Below are 25324 nucleotides of genomic sequence, written 5' to 3' on the forward strand. Positions count from 1 at the left end.
TACAGTACATATAAGACTCAGAGGCTATTTAGTCCTTAAGATTCATTTAATAAAATCTTTTTACAGAAGTTTAATTTAGAGAACTACAACATTTACAAAACTGAAGTATACACAGTTCTAGAAAACAAAACATTAAGTTTGAAAATCAAGTGTAAGTTGCATTCTTTATAATATTTCACGTCAGTAGAGATAGCGGGTCTTTGCAGCAGCCTCTTGCAAGCAAGGTCCATGAAAGAGGCCGAAGGAGAGAGTGCTTTATAGCTACTTCGAAAGTTAGCAATGCCCTTCTCAAAATTAGGCCTTTGAGTGTATGTTTTTCTGTCTTTACACATAATCTGTATTAAAATCATAAGCATCATCCTGATCAGTTGTCTCATCCAAGTTGAATGCTAAAGTACGGGACTGTTCACCTTCAGAAGAGAGAATCTATTAGACTGAAATCAATACTAGATTGACACTGTTACAGAGAATGATGTATTTATTACTTAAATCACTGGCTTTAAATACATACCTGCTGTTTGCTCTTCTGAGCTTCCATCCTCCACGCTCAGTTTTGCAGGGTTTGTTTTGTTGTCTGTCTGAACATCACTTCCCTAAAACAAAGTTACAGATATTATTGCTGTTTTTTTCAGTCAGCAGTAGGAATAAACTTCCCTTTATAGGGGAGACTCCTATAACAGATCTACCATTCCCACAGAACTGGTGCTCCTTACATAGTTTCAGTGACTGATCCAGCAGGTGTACAGATTCCAATTCACATTACCATTTCAAAGAGTTTTACTAAATGTTTAAATATTTTTATGTAAAGCATTCAGCGAAAGCATGTGCTGCTTTAACCATTCCAGCTCCATTACCGCAAAGGCACTGATAATCTTTAAAAGAAAAAATCCTCAAACTAGTAAGAATTGTGCGACAATGTACTGCTCAATCATACTGGGTTTCACCTTTGCCCTCCTAGCTTTTTTTAACATTTAGATGTAAATTCTTCATGGTAGGCAAGTACCATATGCAGAATTATTAGACATTACAGTAAATAGGATCACTTCAGTCACACTGTGGGAATTACCACTAAAAACTGAGTAAGGGGAAGAGGTAAGCTTCTTTCTCAACAAAATGAATAGGATTTTTTCCATCTGTTACATGGTCAGACATTCAACAGCATATGGGAGGTGACTGCTTCTCTACTGGGGTTACTATACTGGCACAGCAGAGCTGGGAAATCAAACCTATTTGCACCAGAATTACATAAATCATCAATTCCTACAAATAGTAAACCAGTTACAGCTTCCAGCTTATTAAAGAGTTGCCTAGTCACTCTACTTTATAAACACCAACCTATATCAGTTCTTGTTTTAGGAACACATCAGCTCAACTATTGTTTGTCAAGTGCAATATGGTCAGATTTCATATATTTTGAGCACTAAAGAAAACAAACAGGTTTTGTTAATCAGCATGGGAAGGTTTAACACACCAAAGCTGCTATAGGTTGCACTACTTCTTGGCCAAGCTTCAAATTTAAAACCGGATAAGCTGCCATAAACCCGTATTTCAGGAAGGCACAGGGATGATAACACACCAAACTCATACTCCCAGTGTAAGCAGAATTGAGTTGTTAACAAATAGTTTGGAGACTTTACCAGAGAAGGTTAAGAGAAAACATTTTGATTTCCTCAAGTGATGAGTGGAGCTAGAAGTTAGTTGAAGATGAAGAATTTTATATTCATTTTGAGTAGCTTTTGTTCACTCAGTGCTTTAAAAAGTGACTATAAAAATAAAGTTTATGAAGTTCTAAGTTTGTTGCTCAATGATTCTGTAGCAAGTTCACTCAGTTGAGCACTACTGCCACAAACTTATGCTAGGATCTGAAAGACGAGGTGGATTCTATCTGACCATGATGTGCTTCTGAGAATTCTACAGCCGACACTTAATTAACAATTTGGTTGATGGATGAGCCAGAATAAAATCCAGCGCACTCTTCCAGAGCTGTTAGCTCTGTAGATGTAAGGAGAAAACTGATTTAAAAAAAGCCCATAAAAGTTTACAGTAAAATGAAGACAGGACTCAGACGCAAGGCACAAAGTTTGAGTAGGATAGTGCCACTCTTAGGCACTCACTTTCCTGACTGTAACAATGAAGTTCTCTACCTAACCTTCCCCACTTTTTGTAGTCAGGCTAACAGACTCTCTAGGGAAGAGATTAGGTGGTTTCCCCTGCCACCTCTACAGTGGATACCCTTTTCCATTTACAAGCCGTGATACTGATTGGTTTTTATCAGCTATGTCTTGCCTCTTGAACAGCTTCCTCTTCCTCATCGCTGTCCTGGTCATCTTCAGTTAAATCCTCCCCTTCTTCACTTGTTTCCATGTTCTCCAGTTCTGATGTTCCCTCAGTTAGTTCATTCTCTTCTATTGTCCCATTGGTCAAGCCAGAAGACTGGAAAACGATACTGCTTGCCAGATTGGGATGTTTTACAGCTGTGAAAGATATTGGACACCTCTGTTAATAAAGTTAACAGATGGACCTAGATGTAATGAACAGATATATATGGGTATCCATTTCCCAAAGGGTGAATCAACTTCCCATCGCCTGCAGGAAAGAAAATAAAACTTAAGTGTGGCAGTGAGGATCCAAGTTCTGAACTGACCTTAGCATGCACCCATGGTCACCAATCAGTTAACAATATAGCAGTTTGACAAACTGCCCATACAAATAGATTCTTAGTTAAAATACCGTACATAGCTTCTTTATGCTGTTTCCTACCCTTTTCCAGATGGGAGAAATTCAAGCAGACCGATTAAGTGATTTATCCAGTGACCTAGAGTGAATCAATTGTATAGTTGAGAAAAAATTTGATTCCATGTCTTGTACTCTAGCCACTAGGTCAGCCTTACTCAAAATATTTAGTAACTTTTAACATGCTGATTAAAACTGGCAGCAGCATATACCCTAGAATTTTACAGTGAAGGGGATGCATCCCAATCTTAATCTGAAGCATCAAGTTGTTATATACATGTATTGTTAGACATGGACAGACTTGAAGAGGAGGTGCAAACCACACAGCTATTTCACTCTTATAGGAACATGAATTCTAGAAGCTGCCCCAAAGAGGGGACTGCATGCCCGTAAGGCTTATAAAGGAGGCCCCAAAATGAAGTTTCAGAGAATACAAAGGACTCACAAGGTGGTTATGTCTTTCAGGTCAGGGCCAGGCAAAGATAGCCACATACCACCACCCCCTTAAAAAAAAAAATCCATAAAGAAACAGTGCCAGTGAGGAGGAAGTGTCCACGGAAGCAACTTTTCCCATAGTACCATAAAGAAGGCAGCTATGTAGTGAAGGCTTTAGATTTCAGCATATGACTTGGCAAAATAAGGAATTTGAGAGGAAGGGCTCTATAAAGAACAGGAGGATTCAAGCACTAAAAAAAGGTTCATGCAGATTAGTGGAAACAAAGGCCTAGCCAACTAAGTAATAACTGTGTAATACAGGTTACAGCTACATCATGTGTCTCTAAAATAGGGCTCTTATTTGAGAGCTGTGTGCTAAAATCATACCCACCATAACTGTGGTAGTGCATTACAAAGACGAGTCTCACCTTTAATAGTGTTCATATTATCCTTTGCCAGCTCCTCTAAGTTAAAACCCTGCTGCATTTCCGCTACTACCTCCTTGGTGAGGTGTGGTGACAGACTCCGTGATGCAGGAAGCAATGAATGGTAACTAACTTTGGCACTGGGCAAAGAAAATACTGGAATTAAAATGGATTTGACAACACACTAACTAAAACCAGCAACATGCTTAAAGGCACCCCAATGTTTAAAAAAAAAAAAAAAATACAACCCAAGAAGTGATGTCTCTTCTCACATATCTCAACATAAGACTTGTAATTTTTGCGAACTTCAACAGAAAAATTCTGACTATATAATCTGTCTTGCATATTTTATATCAATATTAAGTTCTTGGCATTCTCTAGAGGGGGAAAGAGGAATTACACCTCTTTTCCTGTCAGTACAGACCACATCAGCCCACTAGCTATAAAATCTCAACACTATTATTTAGCTGAACTCTAAGAAATATGGGAACCGCTATAAATCTAAACAGACCAAATGGTCCATGCTGTTGGGATGGTGCTAAATTGGTGTGGCCACACTGAATGAATGTGAGCATAACATGACAAACATGGCTGAATGGCTGCAGAGGATCCTGGGAGCAGTTCCCCTTTAAGCAGAAGCAAATTTGATAAAGGACTGGCAAAGTCTGCATGTACGAATTATATTGAACCTATTGGTTGGCAAATCTGGGCCCATGCAAAAGTAAATATCACATCTACAGACTTCTAGCATGGAGCACAGGTTGACCTGGTTATAGTGACCTTACAGCAAGGATATCATGCAGAGCCAGAGTGAATGACTGATGAGTGAGTAAATGTGGGGCGATCTTCCTTCGGTACTACCTCACTGTCCTCGAGCCCCTTCTATAATGCTAATTAGGTAAATATTAGCAACCACCCGCCTACTGGCCATGCTTTTAAGACATGTGACTCTTCTGAGGAAAAAAAAAAAAAAAGTATAAGAATCAAGCAAAGTCAACTACTGTTGGTTAGAATTCTTTAATTGACGCTTGAAGAACAGGGCCGTCTCCAAGTTTTTGGCCGCCCAAAGCAAAAAAATTTCCCCCCACCTCCCCGTCCCAACTCTGTTCCATTCCAACCCCTTCCCCAAATCCCTGCCCCTTCCTCCTCCCCGGGAATGCAATATTTCCCATCCTACCCCTGCCTCCCGGGCAAGCCTGGGAGGGAGGAGGGAGAAGTGGAGTGGTAGCACGCTCGGGGGATGAGGTGAGCTGGGGGAGGAGCAATTCCTCTGCCCCCCCCCATTACTTCCTACGGTCCTCCTCACACCCCCCACTGCCGCAGCTCACTTCCCCTGAGCGTGCCACCGCTGCTCCACTTCTCCCCCATCCCTTGCACACGGCAAGCCGGGGAGGGAGGAGGGAAACCAGCAGAGCGGCAGTGCACTCGGGGGAGCAGGTGGCAGTGGAGTGAAGGTGAGCTGGGGGGAAATGTGGGACAGTTCCTCTGCTCCCCTCCCCCGGTTACTTCCTGCGGCCCTTCCCGCGTTCCCCACCGCTGCAGCTCACCTCCGCTTGGGGCCAGCTCCTGGCTTTTTGTGCCCCAAGCACATGCTTGGAGCACTGGTGCCTAGAACTGGCCATGTTGAAGAAGCAACCCTGCTAGACAAGAGTAGCCAAAACTCTGCACCGTGGGCTCAAGCAGGACTGTGACCCAGAAGGGTCTCAAGGCAACCAAGGCTTTGCCTTGAGGGAATCTGAGGCAGACCAGTGGGCTAAGAAGAACAGACCAGGAGGGAAGCAGCAGTCTATAAAATTGGTAACGACCTTCTCTGTTTTCCAAGCAGGAACTGCGTGAAGCTAGCGCAGGGTCTGTTTGTGTATGTTTGTGAAAGACTCGTTAAGAGGAGTGTATAGCTCTTAATGTCTAACACAGAAGTTAATATAACTCTTTACCGCTTGTGTAATTCCTTCTCAATAAACTGCTGTGTATTGCAGATAATTACTATGGACCTTTTCCACTGGCGTGACAGTAATCTGCTCCACTGGGAGTCAGTAAAGATTCATTTCAGGGGTAGTAGCACCCCCTGTTGTCATCACATGCCTATGGAAGAGGACTATATTGACTCAATGGTTCAAAGGAAAAACAAAACTCCCATGGCAAAACTCTGCTGGAGCTGTGCTGTGGCAGACTTCAGCAAACTTGCTCTAGATCTGTATATACAGGGACCTTTACTCCATTTTCTTAAGCAAGTTCCGAAGATTAATTAAATAGTAGCTCATTCTCCTTCCCATTCTGTAGCTCTGTTGTCAAGCAAGTTCAACCAATGACCCCTGTGGTGTAGTATGCTGAAGTAGGATGAAGAGAGCAACTTAACTAAACCTCTCTTGTCATTTGTTAGTACCCAGAGCTTCTGGTGACACTGTTGTAAAATGACTGGGTTTGGTTGGAAAGAGGTTCATATACTGAAACAAAATCAAAACATCCTTACCCCGTCCAGTCATAAAGTAGTAATTTAGCTGCACCCTCTGTGTCAGGGACACCTCCCTTTTTCAGCATTCCCCTTTTTTGTGCAAGTAAAGTTAAAAACTCCACAGAGTTTCGGAAGTCTGGGATGTTGTAGTACAGTATCATCTGAAACAAAAAAACAACGTGGACAAGGGTTCATTAAGAATCTGGTCCATTTAGTTCTCTCATGATTTTAGGAATGAAAGTACAAATCCAATTGTTTTAAGACTAGTTCATACTGAGGAGGCGCGCACAGAAAGAGAAGTAAGGAGATATAGTTGGGGAAGTCCTTTATTTCTTTTACTTTTGACACTACACATTACAGAGCAAAAGTAGCTATTCCATCAGCAAATGCAGCTGACACAGACGGGTATTACTATCAGTGTTCTAATTCCAATTTATCCACGTATAGTTTTCATACCTCTCCCGTCAAACAGCAATGGCGGTCCACAGAGACCTAACTCGGTAGACCTCAGTGGGAATTAGATCAGTATTCGCTTTAAAGCATTGAACATTCAGAATGAGATCAGAGTTGGATCTGATGTCTTCACTGTAACAGTAAGACAGAGTGTATCCTCATTTCTCACTCTGCTAATAAAACGACGTGACTAAGTTAATTATATTTCATCAAATTAATTATAAAAAATGTACTGTCAGAAGAGTCACTGGGAAAGAGGCAACTGGCTGAGAGGATCTGGTGCATTTTACCTGTCTGCCAACATTAAGAGTTAGATTTTGTGTGATAGATATAGCACCAGTAATTGGTTCTCTGTGTCAATGAAGCTTCCCATCTGAGGGACCTCATGCATTCAACTTGCAGTAGATAGCATACTATCCCTTTATAAAAGCTAATCTTGCAGGCCAGAAAGCAAGATCACCTTTTGTTGGAGCAATAAAGGTATGCAGGACCTAGATGCATCGGGATGAGATAAGAAAGATACTGAAGCCATGCAATAACTTACCTGCTGTTTACTGCAATGCTTCAGAATAGCATTTACTGCATCTAATAATTTTCCTGATTCTTCAGTATCTGTGGTGGTCCTCAAAGCCAGAGCAAGAGCAGAGTTGGAAGGGGCTGCAATGATGCTTGGGCTGTCTATCATCTTGATTCGTTTGTCAATATGGACTGTCTGCATGCACCTTTGAGAGAGCAAATGCATCCTGTCTGTAAGTCAACATAAATCAACCACCATGAAGCATTTGCTAAAGGATGAGAACTAGCAAAATATGAAGCTCAGTGTTGGACTGCATACAAACTCCTCATGCAAAGTCAGTTCCAATGCACCATCATGTGCTTCACATACAGTGGAAATCTAAAGCAAAGTAGCTTTGTGATTAGAGGAAGAAGCAAAGTGTTAAAACCCCAAGGTTCTATTCATGGCTATGCAAGTGATTCATTGAGAGTGACCTGGGTGGGGCACCTATTTAATCTGCACAGTGTCTAACCTTTCCCAACAAAATTTCTGCCCCTCTATGGGTCAGTATTGCTGGCCAAATGTCACCCCAAGTGTTATAATGTGGCCCATGAGTGCCTTCATCTTTAATGAAAGGTATGGCTGCAGGAGCCTACATGTAACAGGTCTAGCTGCTCAGACAGAAACAAAGCATCACATATTGGTAGCCTCTGCATCATCTAAAGGCTGCAATCTGCTCTTTATGCAAATCAGAGCTTATCCTTGGACTCATAAATTGCAAGAGCGGCCACTGGACAAGCCCCTGTCTTCAATCAGATTTAAGACCACTGGCTGTGTCTAGAGACAAGGCATTTATCTCAAAATTAATACAAAAATTGACAGTATTCCAGAATTGAAAATAAAAGATGTTAGACTTTCATCCTGAGTGTGATGGGGTGTACAAACTCCACATTGGGCAATAAGGGGTTAAGGAGTTGCTCTGGGCTCAGTCAGCCACACCTGCAAGAGATGCACAGGCTGGAGGAGGAGTTAAAAGGGAGCAGAACAGCTCACTTGTGAGCAGACCAGGCAAGAGAGCAGAGCTGCAACTCTCAGCTCCTGAGGATAGGGCTGAAGGAAGACAGTATCTGTTCTGACAGCCACTGCCTGAAGGAACATCTCTGAGGGGAGGGCCTGATCCTGATACACCCTGAGAGGGAGGCATTCCTTCCTCTGTTACTAATTCAGTTTGTGTTAATTCTCCTTGCTTTTTGTTTCTGGACTTACACACCCCCCCACATCCCCCCAAAAAGGGGGAGAGACTTGAAAGTGACCTGGTCAGAGGGCCATGTCACAGGAAGAGGCACAGGCCACTCAAGAGGTGGAGCAGCCAGAAGCAGCCAACCCTAAGGGATAGAGTTGCTATACCATGCCCAGCGACGAGGAGGCATCAAGAAGTGAGCTAACCTTTTCACACAGAGATCCTACTGCACTTTAAAAATTACATATAGGGGCATACTCTGTCCACCACTGAAATGCAGCAGCCGTTTAGGGAGCGGTGCTCAGTTACAATGACTGATCAGAACAGGCAGTGGAGAATGCTGTAGCCAATTGAAACAGCTAGGAAATGTACATAATCAGAATATACCTACAAAACCAATGGTTTCATCAAATTAAACTTACTTGGTAACGCCTCTGACTGGCCCCACATTACAGACACGCACCTCCTTCAGACTATTGATTATACTGCTCTTCCCCACATTAGGGAAGCCTAATGTGAAGAAAAACACAAATGAATGGTAAAAATACCCTAATTAGTTAAACAAGAAACCCTACTAAATTAGATCAGAACTACTGGCTTTAATACATGTAGTCAGAGTGAGATCAGAGTTGGATCTGAAGTCTTCACTGTAACAGTCAGACAGAGTATATATCCTCATTTCTCACTCTAGTAGTAAAAAGGACAAGAAAAGTGACGTCAATTAAATGAAAAATCACAGCAAGGATCCATCAAGTGTAAAAAGAGGCAGTGCTGGTTGAGAAGAGCTACATGACTTGGTTAGCATTCAATCTGGTAAATTAACTAGCATCAGATTTTTTTGTGCTTCCCATAGCCAGACTGGTCACAAATTCAATCATCAGTTGGTCACCAATGTTAGACACACATATGAGAGCTACCTCTGATGGGTAGGAAGTGCAAGAGGCATCACTGGGTAGCTAAGTCCCACGTCAAACCTAAGAATGTTCAGTAAAAGGCCACAAAGTATTTCAAAGCCTGAGATGTGAGATAGCACCTACTGATTGTGTTGTATCACCCAGCTTCTGTAATACTGTAGTTTCTTTGTAAGGAAAAGAAACACACCTTACCTATCACCCCAACTTGAATGGCTTTGTCTTGAGTCTTGCAGTGCTCTCGAAGAAGCTTCAAAAGACACTCACTTCCAAAACACATGCTGCCTCTTGACAAGTCAATGTGAGCTCGCTTCTTTCTGAGCTGCTTCTCCTGCTACAAAATTCAAAAATAAAAACATAGGATGGACCCATTTTAACTGTATGTGTTTGGGATGTTAAATATGAATCCAAATGTACATTGTACTCCAATATACCTCTCTTGGATGGCCTTTACAGCATCTTTCTTCCAACCATAAGGAAGGGACTTGATGAGATACCAATTAAAGTGCAGCTGAATTGACTGGCAGTAAGGAGGGCAGTCCTTCAAAATGTTAAGGAGACCATGCATCTAGCAATGTGAACTGACTAATGGGACTTGTGCTTCCATTCCTGGCTGTGCTGAAGTATCACTGTTGGACCTTGGGAAAGTCACATAAAGCCAGAATGGGGGAGGAGCCCTTACTCACTTTGCTGAGCATTCATTCAAGTAATCCCACTGATTTCAAATGGGACTACTTGCATGAACAATTGTTTATTAATCTAAGGGCTCCACAATCTCTGTGCCTGAGTTTCTCCACTTTCAACATGCAGTGATGCTTATCTATTTCACTGTGGCACAGTGAAGATTAGCATGCGTTTGCAAAGCACTTTAAGTCTCTCTGATGAAAAGTGTTACACGAACATTATCAGGGTCTTAAATTAATGCATGCAAGAATCAAAAGATATGTATTATCATGCTCCAATGGGAGACAGGCAGTGGGGACGCCACTTCTCTATTACCCCAACTCTTTGTGAAAAAATTCCAAATACCACTCTTAGTAATGTACAAGTTTGGGATAGAAATAAGTGTTCACTCAGAGGCTTAAACCAGTTTAATTAAATTGCTTTAAAAACAGATTAAATTTAAACCAGTGCAATGGTCTCCTGTAGACAAGACCTTAGATTTCAGGACTTCCTCATTCATTCAGTGCTGATTCCATTTTGTGCATCTTTCAGTACAAATCCTTAGCTTGTTGCCTTGCCTCAATGCAATTTTCCAGTCATAATTAGTAGTGTGCATTACTAAAGCAAGAATTCACCAACAACTGTGAAGTTTCCCCACCCCAAGCAGAAACGTTCTAAGACTGCTCGTCACTGTCCCACCACGCCAAAAGAATCAGTTGCAGGAGCACAGCCAGTTGGCCGCTGCACGCACGCACGCACGCACACCCCCCAGATCAGTAAAACTTTGTATTTTAACTGGGAGAAATCAGAGTTGGATCTTGCAATCTTCATCTTCCTGTCAAGAGTCCTTGCTTTTCATCATGTTTCAACCCAGTGACACACATATGATTCTGTCTTACACAAGAGAGACAGCAGTGCTCTTACCACACTTCTGTCCTTCAGCTGCATTGCGGATTTAAAAGCGACTGTTGGAAACTCATTCTTCAAATAATGTAACCATTTCTCCAAGTTCTCCCTTGGTACCAGATCTGGAAAGGAATACAGACCTTTCACTCTAATGAACTCCAAGTGTCACTGTACGGAATTTATTAGGCCTGGGATCTAAAGAATTGCTTTCTGTTTTCAGCCATTAGATTTATTCTTTAATATCATGTACAGTTTTAGGAGCTTTTATTCCACACAGTAGCTGGTATAGTAGCTGAGATTACCCAGTCACCTCTGAGAAGGCTACTCTGTCCTTAACATTGAATCTTTTTTGCTCTTAAGCAAACAGTTGCACCATTAAAATAAATAAATAAATAATGTTCAATAGTCAGTTTGACCTGTTTGTGTGGATCTTGTCACACAGCAAGAGGTGAGAAAACATATAAAATGGGAAAGTGTAATTCCTTGAACAAGACAGCGAGCTCAGAGTTGGATCTTAGTCATCAGTAGTATCTCAGACTACATTGGTATCTTCCTCATAAGCTCATATACTAACACAGAATCCTATGAGTGACTAAACATCTCTACAAAACAGACTGTTTCACTTACCGATTTTGTTTAACACCAATAGTAGCTTTTTGTTTCCTCCAGACTGAGTAATGATTTGCTCCACCTGGGAGCACCGACAGCCCAGGGGATCTCTGGCATCTAAGACCTGCAGGACTATATCTGAAGCCCCAATCACCTGAAGTGGAATAGAGAAAACACATTCCCATCCACAAGATTAGAAACAGCATTACAGGGAACATCTCTGAAATCATCAGTACTGTTCTCTAAAATGAAAATGTCATTGTAATGAAAGAATGACCTGTAATTGAGCTTTCCATTATATAAAAAGTCAACTTACATTTTTGCAGTTTATTTTAAGACAACACAGGAAAACAAATTTAGTTACTGTTTGACTCCTTAACTCTTAGCATTGTACAAGGAAGACACACTCACCACCACACAGAGCATACAGTGCAGAAGTCTGGGTGTCAAGGTTAAGAGAGTTTGTCATCTTTAAATCCAGCAAATCTCCTTCAGTTAAAAGTGAGCAATGATGCCTGTTCTAACAAGGTTTCAATAACACTGGTCTACAATTTTTGAGAAGTCGTCTGCTTCAGAGATAAAATGTGATATTTATTATGTATTTTGATGTGCTGAATTCAAATATGACAATTAAAACAACTGATTGGCTACTGTTTAAGATATTTAAGTTTTTACATTTTATGTCTATGTATATTGTGTAGATAGAGTTTTAATCATAAATTGTAAACCTAGGTCTTTTCATGTGTTTATGGTTGCTTTACATGATAATATTTCAGCTGTCCTGTTTATGTAACACTTTAAAAATCAGCAAAAGGGTTATATAAATAAAATTTATTATGAAACAAAAGGCAAAAAACTATTATGTACATAGTTTAGTCCTATTCAGTGTCTACTCGGCGCTTCTTGGCTTGTCTCTTGTATTCATTAAATGGAGCATCTCTTGTCATTGTCCAGCAATAGTCTGCAAGCATTGATGGGCTCCATTTGCCCTGATAGCCTGCCAGGAGATTCCACTGCTGTAGTCTGGAGCCCAACAGTTCTGTCTTACTCTTGGGTAGTTCCAAATCCCTGACAAGGTCATTCAGTTCACCTTGTGTTATGAGGTGTGGTTCAGAGGAGGAGGATGGGAGAAAATGTGGGTCCTGTGACACTGATGGTTCAGGACCAGAAGTTTCATCCTCTTCCTCGTCTGACTCAAGTGAGAATGATTCTGGTGCATCAGGAACCAGCAGTCCTTCTCCGTGGGGTACTGGGCGTATAGCTGATGGAATGTTTGGATAATGCACAGTCCACTTTTTCTTCTTTGACACACCTTTCCCAACTGGAGGCACCATGCAGAAGTAACAATTGCTGGTATGATCTGTTGGCTCTCTTCAAATCATTGGCACTGCAAAAGGCATAGATTTCCTTTTCCTGTTCAACCACTGGCGAAGATTTATTGCACAAGTGTTGCAGCATATGTGTGGGGTCCACCTCTTGTCCTGATCTCCAGTTTTGCAGCCAAAATAAAGGTGATAGGCTTTCTTAACCATAGTGGTTATACTGCGCTTTTGTGATGCAAAAGTCACTTCACCACAAACATAGCAGAAGTTATCTGCACTGTTCACACAAGTACGAGGCATCTCTGCTCACTTTGGCTAAACAGAAATGTGTCCCTTTGCAAAATCAAACACTGACAAATGAGAGCACGACACTGTATGATTTCTAGAGCTGATATAGGGCAATTTGTTCAGCAGAGTGATGTAAGCTTCGTTATGATTGCATCATCCATGACTTCTAGGAATAACATGATGCAATTCATATCATGTATGACGCAATACCAGCTTCAGATTGCATCATTCATTGTTTTGCCTCAAAAGCAAGTACTGTCCAAACCCAGTCATAGATTTATTCATAGATCCAGTCAAAGATGTATTTTAGTCATTTCTGGTTTAAATTGAGATCCCTTCCCTTTATAACTCACTTATCCTCCGCCATTCCCAAGTCAAGGGTCGTATATACTGACTCAATAGCATATCTTGAAAACTAGAGCCAATCAACTATTTTAAGCATCATTTTCGTTCTCAGTGACCCAGAATTAGTAAAGTTGGACTACATTTATTTCATAAGCATTTTGGCTGTAGAGCAGTGTAATTATAGGGACACAATTAGCTTGAAATTGAGTTAATTCCAGAATTATTTAAAAGTAGTTTCAATTTGTCTGAGGCCTTGTCTACACTACAAAGTTTTGCCGACAAAATAAAACCACCTCAATGAGAGGCATAAAGCTTTTTGCGGTAAAGTTAAAGTGACAAAATGTCAATGTAGACACTGTTTGTTTTGTCCTCAGAACTGGCTTCCACTGGTATCCCACAATGCCTGCCCTGACCACTCTGCTCACTGTTTTGATCTCTGCTGCCCTGCACTGGTATGCACCTCTCCGCTTTCAAAGCTTTGGGAAGTATCTGAGAGCTGAGCATGCTGCTCCCTTTGGTGAACAAAGAGCAGATAATTAGCATGGAATGCTCCAGTTCTGCCCTGCACTAGGAACACTGGAGCAAAACTTTATAATGTAGACAAGGCCTGAGTCCTCTACCAATTTTATCATTTTACAATTGAATTTTCCCATTTTTAAAGTGTTTCTCTCCTGTATGAAAGACCCACACACACAGGGAAAACAGACTTGCTTTAGAAGGAAAAAATTGTAAAATGGGCTATATACAAGGTTTTGTACAAAAAAAAAAAAAAGAATTTTTCAACGATATAATCTGTATTACTTGTAAGGCAGAGTTTTCAGAGTGATTTTTCTTTCGCTCTACAGTAATGGAGACAAAAGCAGTTAATCAAGAACAGATCGATTTTCTGAACTGATCAAACTTGCTTTATTCAATTTTTAATAAGGTCTACCAGGCAATTGTGAAGAGTTTGTGTGGAAATCTTTGTTGTTGTGATCTCAAATGATAAAAGGGTTTTATAGCAAACTAAAATATCAAAGAATTTTCATTTTTTTTCATCCTATTGGCAGCAGCCCATTGGATTTCTCAGTCAGTTCTAACACTTGGGTCAGTATCAACCTATCATTGCAAAAGCAGTGTAACAATACAAGGGTATGGTAGGCCTCTGTCTTGCAGGACAGAAAAGTGAAGCCCCTTCATCTTTTTCTTTAAGCAGGCAGATGTTAGTTAATTGGGAATGAGAGTTTAATGATAAATAACCTGATCCTGAAGTACTTCGGTCAAATGCTCCTTGACTTCAGCCCGAGACGGATAGTGCTCAAAAGTGTTGAATGCCCACAACTGGGAGTTGAGAGTGCTCAGCACCTTTACAACACTGGGACCCTAAAAGTGTACTGTTCTCTAACAAAGTCCATAATATATAAACCTCTTAACTGAAAAGGAAAGTATCAAATTAATTTTTTTGGGTGTTGATGAAAATATAGAAAGTAATAATTAAAGGTGCCTACCTTTTTAAGTTCTCTACAAAATGACTTCTTTGAATTTTTATCCAGCAGTGTGTTAGATTTTGCTTTTAGTTTCATGGTTGATTCCTGAATGAAAAGAGGATGGGAAGAGATAAGAGAATCTGAAGCCACAAATTAAAATATTGTCTTTACACAACAGAAGGTAATAGCAACTAGAACTGCAATATTTCTGATAGCATGAAAAAGCAACAATCAGGGAATACATGTTACTTGACATTAGCAGTAAACCCGACACCCCTATATATACTTTGATTAAAAGGGATGCATAATAACTTCCATGTCCTCACTAGTTCTATCACTACACCAAGTCTTTTCTGTTGTTCCAAACTGAAGGCAATGGGAGTTCTGCCATAGACTTCAAAGGCTGCTGGATTAGGCCTTATGAGAGGATGGAAAGTTTCTCTCTTGTGCTGCAAGTGAACTAGCCTCTTTGAAAAAAGAATTATACTACACATACATACCTTCTCCTCTGGATGTTTATTTGCTTCGGTAGCATTCTTTTTAGCCTGTAGCTTTCTTTTCTTTTCAAGGTCTTTCTGCCTAGCAAGTTTCTGCTTTTGTTTTAGTTCTTCAAGCTAATTGCAAGAAAACAAGACAGAGAACAACATTTCATAAGTTAAAGAGTATTCTTCCTCCCCACTTACGATCAGGATTGTTTGTAAAGTGCTTTGAAGATGAAGAGCAATGCTTTAAAAGTGCTACACATTACCACCTAGGATTATTCTTTGAATATTTTGCATGAGTTTTAGTGCTAGTGAAAGGTGCCAGGTTGAGAGCCCTAGAAAGCTAAGTTATCTATCCATACAAGAAGCGAAATCCTGGTTGCAGTGAATTCAATGGCAAAATATCAGTGGGACCAGGATTTCATTCAAGAGTATGATTTAGGTCTTAATCTTGACAGAGTGGTTGCACTGAAGAAAAAGGAATATTCCGTCTCCACGGTCTTTTCAGTCTTGGTGTATGCGTCTCTGATACTGGTCTGGAACTATTAAGAAATCAAGGGCGGGAGCTTAAAGAACTGGTTGGCTGGCGTGAGCTTATTTCTTCTCCTGCTTTTACCTGATGGAAATGGTGATACATTATTACTGCCAATTAATCTTTTGGAGGCACTCAGATACTTTGGTACCAAGACAGACAGAAATAAAAATTTTATTAAAGCTAATTTTAAAAAATTATACAGAGGCAAGAAAAGAGTGTCTGTACATCTGGGTATAGTGCTTAGATTATCCACAAATACAATGTTTGTTTTAAAAGTCATAAGATACATATAGTACTTAATCAGCAATAACCTAAATTTATGTGAATAAATTTAACAATACAGTTTAGATATTAGCATCAAATATTCGGGTACATCACTCATAAAAACTTATACAGCAAGTTGGTTGTGGAAAGAAATATCAAAGAGTGAAGATTGTCCCTCAGTAATTGAGAATTTAGGGTAGGCTGCCCATTCTCAAAATACAATCCATCCGGGAAGTATTTCAGTTACTTTCCCAACTGCGCTTCTCATCGGCACTCCAGACACCTTCAAAACGGTGTCAGAGATGGTCTTTCTGTGGCAGAGTAGTCACATTAGCAAACAGTGTTAATGTTGCCCACAAATATTTTGGTGTCTATACAGAGGATATCATACAAGTGTCAAACTGGCGAGCCCTTTCCCCCCTCCTCCACATAATTTAAGTACACCTCTACCCTGATATAATACGACCCGATATAACACAGGTTTGCATATAGTGTGGTAACCCCGGGGCTCTGGCAGCAGGGCTCGGGCGGCGCTTTAAAAGGCCCGGGGCTCTGGCTGCTGCAGGGAGCCCAGGGCTCTTTAAATCACCACTGGAGCGCTGCTGCCGCTACCCCAGGGCTGTGGCAGCGGGGCTTGGGCGCCGCTTTAAAAGGCCCAGGCTCCTCACAGCGGCCAGAGCCCAGGGCTCTTTAAATCACTGCTGGAGCCCTGCTGCTGCTACCCCGGGGCTGCGGCAGTGGGGCTTGGCCGGCAAAGTGGGGATACGCACATAACATCTTCATTCTATTACAAGTTGTATTTTACCCTTTGCTTCCTTTGCTCCGCTTCACGAAGAACCTCTTCTTTAAAAGGTGCAGCATTGGGAATTCCTGGATCTTTCTTGGGCTTTTTGTGCCCACGCTTCTTGGCTTCTTTCCTGAGTTTTCTCCTGTGCTCCCGAACCTATGGGCAAGAAAGAACAAAATCTGGTACTGGAGTCACAAATCCAGTTTGATAAAGAGACCATCACACTTCTCCTTCCTTCATATTTATGTCTATAAAGTTTTTCTGTGTTTGGAGTGAAGGGCTTTCAATTAAGACTGAATCAGCAGGTAGCTGTGCTTAAATAAGCAGTCCCTGAATACTGCAAAAGTTAAATATTCACAGACTTAAGTTATTATGTCATCTATCTGACAATGTAGATTTGTTCCCTACATTTAAAAGCAACTTCCCATTGCAGCTGAACCCTATGTCCACTCACAATAAGTTCTGTATTGCCTAGTTTTTGTATTACTTCAAAGCAGTTGGTTGGTTTTCTGTTTAAAAGTATTTGGCATTAAAAAAGAAAACTATTTTTACTAGGGCTGTCAAGAGATTAAAAATTAATCGCACTGTTAAATGATAACAGAATACCATTTTTAAAAATATTCTTGGATGTTTCCTACGTTTCAAATATATTAATTTCAGTTACAACACAATACAAGGGTACAGGGCTCACTCTATATTTATTTTTATTACAAATATTTGCACTGTAAAAAAGAAATAGTATTTTTCAGTTCACCTAGTACAAGTACTGTAGTGCAATCTCCTTATCATGAAAGTTGAAATTAGAAATGTAGAGTTACGTACAAAAAAATACTGCATTCAAAAACAAAACCATGTGAACTTTAGAACCTACAAGTTCACTTGTCCTACTTCTTGTTCAGCCAAATGCTCAGATAAACAAGTTTGTTTATGTTTGCAGAAGATAATGCCGCGCTCTTCTTGTTTACGTCACCTGAAAGTGAGAACAGGTGTTCACACAGCACTGCTGTAGTCAGCATTGCAAGATATTTAGGTGCCAGGTGCGTTAAAGATTCGTATGTTCCTTCATGCTTCAACCCCCATTCCAGAGGACATGCATCCATGCTGAAGACGGGTTCTCCTGGATAATAATCCAAAGCAATGCGGACTGACACATGTTCATTTTCATCATCTGAGTAAGATGCCACCAGCAGAAGGTTGATTTTTTTTTTTGGTGGTTTGGGTTCTGTAGTTTCCGCATTGGAGTGTTGCTCTTTGAAGACTTTTGAAAGCATTCTCCACAACTCATCCCTCTCAGATTTTGGAAGGCACTTCAAAATTCTTAAACCTTGGGTTGAGTGCTGTAGCTATCTTTAGAAATCTCACACTGATACTTTCTTTGTGTTTTGTCAGATCTGCAGTTAAAGTGTTCTTAAAACGAACAACATGTGCTGGGTCATGATCTCAGACTACTATAACATGAAATATATGGCAGAATACAGGTGAAACAGAGCAGGAGACATACAATTTTCCCAAGGATTTCAGTCACAAATTTAATTTATGCATTTTTTTTAAACGAGCATCATCAGCATGGAAGCATATCTTCTGGAATGGTGGCCAAAGCATGAAGGGGCATATGAACGTTTAGCATATCTGGCACATAAATACTTTGCAATGCTGGCTATAAAAGTCCCATGTGAATGCCTGTTCTCACTTTCAGGTGACATTGCAAATACGAAGAAGGGAGCATTATCTCCCATAAATGTAAACAAACTTGTCTCTCTTAGCGTGACTGAACAAGAAATAGGACTGAGTAGACTTGCAGATTCTAAAGTTTTACACAGTTTTGGTTTTGAGTTCAGTTATGTAACAACAAACAAAAAATCTACATTGGCAAGTTGCACTTTCACGATAAAGAGATCGCACTATAGTACTTGTATTAGGTGAACTGAAAAATATTTTTATCATTTTTACAGAGCAAATATTTGTAATAAAAAATAATATTAAGTGAGCACTGTACACTTTGTATTCTGTGTTGTAATTTAAATCAATATATTAAATGTAGAAAAACATTCAAAAATATTAAATACATTTCACTTGTATTCTACTGTTTAACAATGCGATTAAAACGATTAATTTTTTTCAGTTAATTGTGTGAGTTAACTACGATTAACTGACAGCCCTAATTTTTACATGTGTGAACTTTCTTTACACCAGGGGTCTCAAACACGGTCCCCACTCTCCCCCATGTTGGGCTGGAGCCGCTCTAGGTAAATGCTGGGGGAGAGCTCCCTCCCTGCCTGCCTGCCCTGCCCCCGCACCACTCCAGGAAGCAGAAAGAACTTGGGGGGAAAAGAGGCACAGATGTGTGTTGATGTTGCTTCAGGCACCACCCCCAGCAGCTCCCGTTGGCTGCGGTTCCCCATTCCTGGCCAATGAGAGATGCTGGGGGTGGTGCCTGAAACAACAGCCACACACACCCCTGCACCACTCATTCCCCATGTTCCAGAAGCTTCCTGGAGTGGCACAGGGGCAGGGCGGGCGGGCAGGCAGGCAGGGAGCCTGCTCTGCCCCGGTGCATGCCAGGCCCGAGCCCGCCCCCCAAACCCCTCTTGCAGTCGAACCCCTTGCTGCACCCTGCACCCCAACCCACTGCCCTGAGTCCCTTGCCACACCCTTTACTCCAACTCTGTCACACCCCTCCTGCAACCCAACCCACTGCCCTGAGCCCCCTGCCGCACCCCAACCCAGTGCCGTACTCTGCCCTGAGCCATCTGCTACATCCCTCCTGCACCCGAATCCCCTTCCATGAGCGGCCTGCCGAACCCCTCACCCATCCTGCACTCCACACCCCAACCCACTGCCCTAAGCCCCCTGCTGCACCCCGCATCCCTCTTGCACCCAAACCCAAAGCCCTGAGCTCCGTCGCACCCTAATCCCCGCCGCACCCCACACCCCAACCCACTGCCCTGACCCCTGCTGCACCCCTCATGCACCCAACTCCCTTCCCTGAATCCCCTGCCACACCCTGCACCCCAACCCACTGCCCTGACCCCCCTGCCACATCCCTATCTCCTGCCACATCCCACCTGCACCCCACACTCCAGCTCCCTGCCCTGAGCCCCCTGCCACATCCCTCCTGCAACCCAACTCCCTGCCCTCACCTCGTGCTGCACCCCTCATCCCTCCTGCACCCCACATCCCAACTCCCTGCCCTGAGCCCGTCACACCCCACATCCCTCCTGCACCCCCTGCGGGCAGGGAGGGGATGGAGTTGGGGTGAGGATTTCAGGGAAGAGGTTGGAATGAGGGCAGGGAAAAGGCGGGGCAGGGCTTCATGGAAGGGGTGGAGTGGGGGCAGGGCAGAGGGCGGGGCAGGTGAATGTGTCAGTAATGCGGCCCTCAGGCCAATGTACTAATCCTCATGTGGCCCTTGTGCTCATTTGAATTTGAGACCCCTGCTTTACACTGTGGTATTAGCATCCAGCATTAGCATTACAATGCACACTGCACTCAGTCAACATTCATTTTCTATCTTTATGCCCATTCATTCAAACAGCAGAAACACCATCAACTTTGAAATAATACAAAATAAAAACATGTCTGATATCAGAGTAATGTGGATGCTCTGGGCAAGCTAATGCTACCCTAATTTGAATACAAGGTGCTTAGATGCCATCGTGCATTAGAAATATCTTAGATAAACTGATGAGCAAAATGACAAACAAGTTATGTATGGAATGGGTGGCTCACAGTTGGGCCTCAACTTGGCTGGCTACTACTGCAATATAAATGTTAAACAGAAATTATATCACACTCCAGAAGCATTTTGGTCATTAGGGCACCTACATTTAGTTATGCTTTAAACAGATATGGGTTCCACTCAAAGCTTTACATCCAAACCCCACCCAAATTTGGATCCAGAGCTGAACTTTACACTTCAAGCCAGCTGCTAGTTTTTAAACACCATGAAATCCATGCATTTACATAATCCATCATTAGGACTGAAATATACCCAAGTGTCCCTTTAATATGAATGCTTAATAGCAAATTTGGAATTGAGACCTACCTTCTTCTGGATTTTATATCGTTTATGGCAGGTCATGCGCTTACTAGCCTTCTTCAACTCTGAAAACATCAATATGGGTTATAATCAGGCAGAATGGATACACGTTCCAAATACAAATCTAATGAGCAACACCCGAGTGGAAGCCACAGATGCAGAGTTTACCAAACAACATTTTTTTTGGTTTAGGGACAGAACTGAAAAATTAGAAGAAAAATCGATTTAAACCAAAACTATTTTTTCCCAAAACATTTGTTGAATTGAAAAAACACATGAAAATTAAATTGACCAAAAAGACTTCAGTTGACTCAAAAAGAATTTCTGTCCCAGCTTTTTGTTTTAATTTAGTAACTTTAGGGTGTTTTTCACTCAATTTGTGTTTTATTTTTTAAAATTGGCCAAATTTCAATTTAAAACGCTGTTTTGAAACAAAACGTTTCAAAATTTTATAAACCAAAGGTAGAAACAAAAAAAGTTTTGATTTTTTATTAAAAATAAAAATCTTCAGTTCTTCCTTAGCCCAAACTATTTGTTGAAATGGGACAGAATTTGCGAGTAGCGTCGCAGCACTAAGGGCGGGGGGGAATCTTTTGACCCTTCCCCCAAATTTATACGTTGAAAAAAATCTCGCGCACTTCAACACGCATCCCCATCTCGCCCCGATCCTGCAAAGGCTACAGGCATGTGTGAAGACGTGAAGTTAAGCAGAGCCCAGCGCGGGCCCAAGTCTTGGCACGACCAGCAAGGCCTCAGAAGCGAATTCCAGGGCTGGAGCCCCAGGCTCGGAGGGGAGCAGAGGCGACAGGGCGAACCGCTGTCGCTCCCCCAGGCCCGCAGGGCGCTTCCCCCCCCCCACCCCCAGCAGCTCAGAGAAAGCCCCCGACCCCACGGAGACCGAAGGGGGGAGGGGAGCTGTATCAGCTCCTCACAGGCTCGATCGCGACAGGGAAGCGCCCGCTGCCCCCCTCCCTGCTCGGGGGGCCTGGCGACCCTGTCCATCGCCGGCCTGCCCGCCCCTAGCGCGCACTCACTTGGCCGCCTCATGGCGGCGGCTGCTCCGGGCGCTACTCTCTTCACGTGGAGACCGCTGAGGCGACTGGGGAAGGCTGGTCCCGCGAGCAGGCACTGCCGTAAAGCAGGCCGGACCCGCGGCTTGGGCTGTGTCGCGCTGGCGGGCTCGCTTGGCGGCCGGGCGGGCTTTGCGGCAGCGGCAGACTCGGCAGTGAGGAGGAGCGGCAGGAAAGCAGCAGCGGTGGCGGCGCGGGCGGCGGGGGGCGAGCGCGGCCGCGGCTGTCGGAGGCGGAGCGGGCCCGGCTGGGTAAGCGCTGGCTGCCAGCCCGGCGGTTCGGAGCGGGCAGCCGGGCTGCGGGAGCCGGGAGGCCGCCGCTTCCCTTTGTGTGGCCGCTGCGCTCCTAGTGGGGAGACGCGCCCCCGGCGTGGGGGTGCCCTGCCCGGGGCACGCCCCGGACCCTTCCGGCGGCGTGGGAGCCGATCCCCTGTTCCCATCTTCATCCCTGCCACCCCCGAGGCACCAGCTCCCCTTCGCCTCGCCTCCAGGGGCACTGATCCTCCCTCGGTGAGGCTGGTGGTGTTAGCCCTCTTTCACATCTGGGGAAAGTGAGGCACGGAGTGCGGAAGCGGCTTGTCAAAGCAATCAACTCATCGAGTCGCTGTTGGAGCTGGGAACAGATACGAGGAGTCCTGACTCCCAGGCCCTAACTCTGACCTTGGGTACATTACTCATATTTTATTCATAGCACCCAGGTTCTCCAGTTGAGGAGCATGGCCTTTTGTACCGAAAGTATCATAGAAATGTAAAGGTGGAAGGGCCCTCAAGAGGTCATTAAGTCCAGCCCCCCATGCTTCTCCAACCTGTTCTTAGAAACCTCCAGTGATGGTGATTCCACAGCCTGCCTTGGTAACCTTTTCCAGTGCTTGACTAACTTGATCAGTAGAAAGGTTTTCCTAATATCTAATTTAAATCTCCCTTGCTGCAAACTAAGCTGATTACTTCTTGTCCTGCCCTCAGTGGACATGGAGAACAATTGATCACAGTTTTCTTTATAACAATCCTTTACATATTTGAAAACTGTGATTATGACACCCTCTCACCCATCTCTTCTTCTCTAGACTAAATATGCCCAATTCTTTCAGCCTTTCCTAAGAAAGGGACAAAAGACTGTTTCTGTCACAGGGAATTTGCAGCTAAGAGAGTGGAGCACTCCTCAGGGTAGGTAGGAATGATAGACAAATCCATATGCATGACATTTTTACCAATCAAAATATAGAAAGCAAATGATATAATATATACGCTCTTCCTCAGTTTTTCCACCTGTAAAATACTGGGTGCATAGTTAATGATTGTACAGTACTTGAAGGTGTGTATATATCTGTACACAAATATTTTATTATATTTATAGGGCCATAAATAGACCCAGTCCTCCCTTTCTTACCAAAAGAGCCTCACAAAATTTGCTAGAAAATATATTTCTGTATACCATTTAGTAATATTTAAACTAGAAGCAGGCCTGCATTACACCCAGTAGTTAATCAAATAAACAGTCACATTATCTGTCCCTTGTCTATTATCCCTTCAAAGATTAATGAAGAAATAAACATGTACATTTAACTTTGCTAACTTTATCCTTTTACAGTTCATTATTCCCTCTATCCCCTTTTCCTCATATGTTTCAGGCCAGTTTCAGGTTTTATTTATCAGTAATCATATAGACAAAATATATCCTAAATCTTTCAGTCATTTTGTGACATTTTCCAATTATCTGAGAAATATTTCTGCAGACATGGAGGATACCCATAGTGCAAACAGTTAGTTTTTCTTGACACCTGTGTATCTTTCCTGGTTGGTTATTTTTAAAGGGACACAGAAAAGTAAATGCTTGTTAAAACCCAATTGACTTGCTTTAAGTAAATTGTCTTGAATATGTGTAAAACCTCGACTCTTTCAAGGAGTTTAGGCATTATACTATGTTGATGAGTCCTTAATAGATTACAAGAGAAAAATATTTATTGACATATCCTCAGGAGATGTGGCAGTGAGTAACCTGTCAAGTTTTAGGAGTCACGAGAGAGGTCTCTCAGAGAGTAGCTGTAGAAGAAGGTATTATAAGAGATCTGACTTTTAAAGAGTGGCTGTAAAGGTTATAGAAAGTGTCCAAGATGTAAAACAATTTCTCATGCGAGTGCTGCAGAAACAGGGTTCTCAGGTCCTGTGGGAATTGTCTGAATAACTCTCAAGAACTTCTCTACTTCACACAAGGAGTGAAAGTGTTTGTAGGTAGGGAGATTGTTTGTACCCCAGAAGGTACCGTGAGACATCAGTTCCATTAAGAAGAGAGCAATATTTTCTACACTTTCTCAACTAAATAGAAGGTATTGTTTTGAAATCAATAATTTGATTATTGTACAAAGACGTAGCGATCTGGAGAATCTAATGCAGTTCAGGCTCTGAAATGTTACCAGTTTTGTGGCAGCTATTCGGTATTGTTTTCTAGCTGCCAAATATCTTATGGATGATTCTTACTGAATTTCGGTACATGGTGGTGTCCAAACCTTGATATAGGTTTTACATATACCTAAGTTGTACAGGGAGATAAAGCTCTGAAGTCCTTAAATGAAATACCGATTGAAACTTAATATGCTCTTAAACTTTCTCTGTAAGAGCATGTGCAGTGTAAAAATACATAGGAAAAATTTGTCATTTGGTTAACACAGGGATCAGCAACCTTTGGCATATGGCTCGCCAGGGTAAGCACCCTGGCAGGCCGGGGTGGTTTGTTTACCTGCCGGGTCCACAGGTTCAGCCGATCGCAGCTCCCTCTGGCTGCGGTTCGCCTCTCCAAGTCTTCCTGCCACCCCCATTTGCCAGGAGCAGCGAACTGCGGCCAGTGGGAGCCACTATCGGCTGAACCTGCCAACGCGGCACTTAAACAAACCGGCCCGGCCTACCAGAGTGCTTACCCTAGTGGGCCGCGGGCCAAAGGTTACCGATCCCTGTGTTAACAAGTTGTCTTCCATGTCTTTTGTTTCTGGTAACAAACAGTAAAATAGCGCATACCAGATAGGTAAGACTAATTTTATTTTCTGTTTTATTTTTTTATTAATATACAGTTCTGTATATGTGGTTGGGATTTGTTAGAAAATCAGTCTTAAAAGAGAAACTGCCATTGATAAGATATAGCTATTCTGTTAACAAAATTCAGCTTTATATTTTATATCCTGGTTGATATACAAGCTTGGTTTTGATAGAAATGTTTTTCAACAAGCAAACTGATGTATTTGTTGCACAGTCTTATATTGATAAACTTTATCATGCAATAGGATACGTGGCTGAAGTTTTATGAACAGGGGCTAAATGTTTAGTAAGGAAGGCTACTGTTGAGTAAAGAGAGCCATAAAACTCCTCTGAAGATGTTTCTTGATGTGGGCCATTGCTAAAGAATCTTATTACTT

General features: G+C 42.4%; 2 protein-coding genes and 5 non-coding genes across 24 annotated transcripts in view; 1 reads left to right on the forward strand and 6 right to left on the reverse strand.

The window, feature by feature from the left end:
• Positions 1–27: 27 nt before the first annotated feature.
• GNL3 (G protein nucleolar 3) lies at positions 28–21971 on the reverse strand. The gene is made up of 15 exons (XM_050957854.1): positions 21886–21971; positions 20858–20916; positions 16831–16968; positions 15245–15358; positions 14766–14849; positions 11342–11477; positions 10733–10836; positions 9341–9479; positions 8657–8744; positions 7043–7220; positions 6064–6206; positions 3597–3733; positions 2287–2474; positions 512–593; positions 28–410 (listed from the first exon to the last, which is right to left on the reverse strand). The coding sequence occupies exons 1-15, from the start codon at positions 21896–21898 to the stop codon at positions 325–327; spliced, it is 1689 nt and encodes a 562-aa protein (XP_050813811.1). The 5' UTR covers positions 21899–21971; the 3' UTR covers positions 28–324.
• On the reverse strand, positions 6594–6665 carry LOC127054648 (small nucleolar RNA SNORD19). The gene has a single exon (XR_007775320.1). It is a non-coding gene; the product is annotated as a small nucleolar RNA SNORD19 (small nucleolar RNA).
• Positions 7305–7383, reverse strand: LOC127054650 (small nucleolar RNA SNORD69). Its single transcript, XR_007775322.1, has one exon. It is a non-coding gene; the product is annotated as a small nucleolar RNA SNORD69 (small nucleolar RNA).
• Positions 8845–8918, reverse strand: LOC127054646 (small nucleolar RNA SNORD19). The gene has a single exon (XR_007775319.1). It is a non-coding gene; the product is annotated as a small nucleolar RNA SNORD19 (small nucleolar RNA).
• LOC127054600 (small nucleolar RNA SNORD19B) lies at positions 10602–10683 on the reverse strand. Its single transcript, XR_007775281.1, has one exon. It is a non-coding gene; the product is annotated as a small nucleolar RNA SNORD19B (small nucleolar RNA).
• Positions 11206–11278, reverse strand: LOC127054649 (small nucleolar RNA SNORD19). Its single transcript, XR_007775321.1, has one exon. It is a non-coding gene; the product is annotated as a small nucleolar RNA SNORD19 (small nucleolar RNA).
• Positions 21897–25324, forward strand: part of PBRM1 (polybromo 1) — an 84486-nt gene continuing 81058 nt past the window's right edge. For 14 of the 18 annotated variants that reach the window (XM_050957675.1, XM_050957681.1, XM_050957690.1 and 11 more), the window contains exon 1: positions 21897–22172. In XM_050957675.1, coding sequence (XP_050813632.1) covers positions 21897–22172 — 276 coding nt within the window. The other 4 variants (XM_050957686.1, XM_050957688.1, XM_050957687.1 and 1 more) reach the window with 2 other exon arrangements.

The sequence above is a fragment of the Gopherus flavomarginatus genome, chromosome 6, assembly GCF_025201925.1.
Source record: "Gopherus flavomarginatus isolate rGopFla2 chromosome 6, rGopFla2.mat.asm, whole genome shotgun sequence".
In the NCBI taxonomy this organism is placed as follows: domain Eukaryota; kingdom Metazoa; phylum Chordata; order Testudines; family Testudinidae; genus Gopherus; species Gopherus flavomarginatus.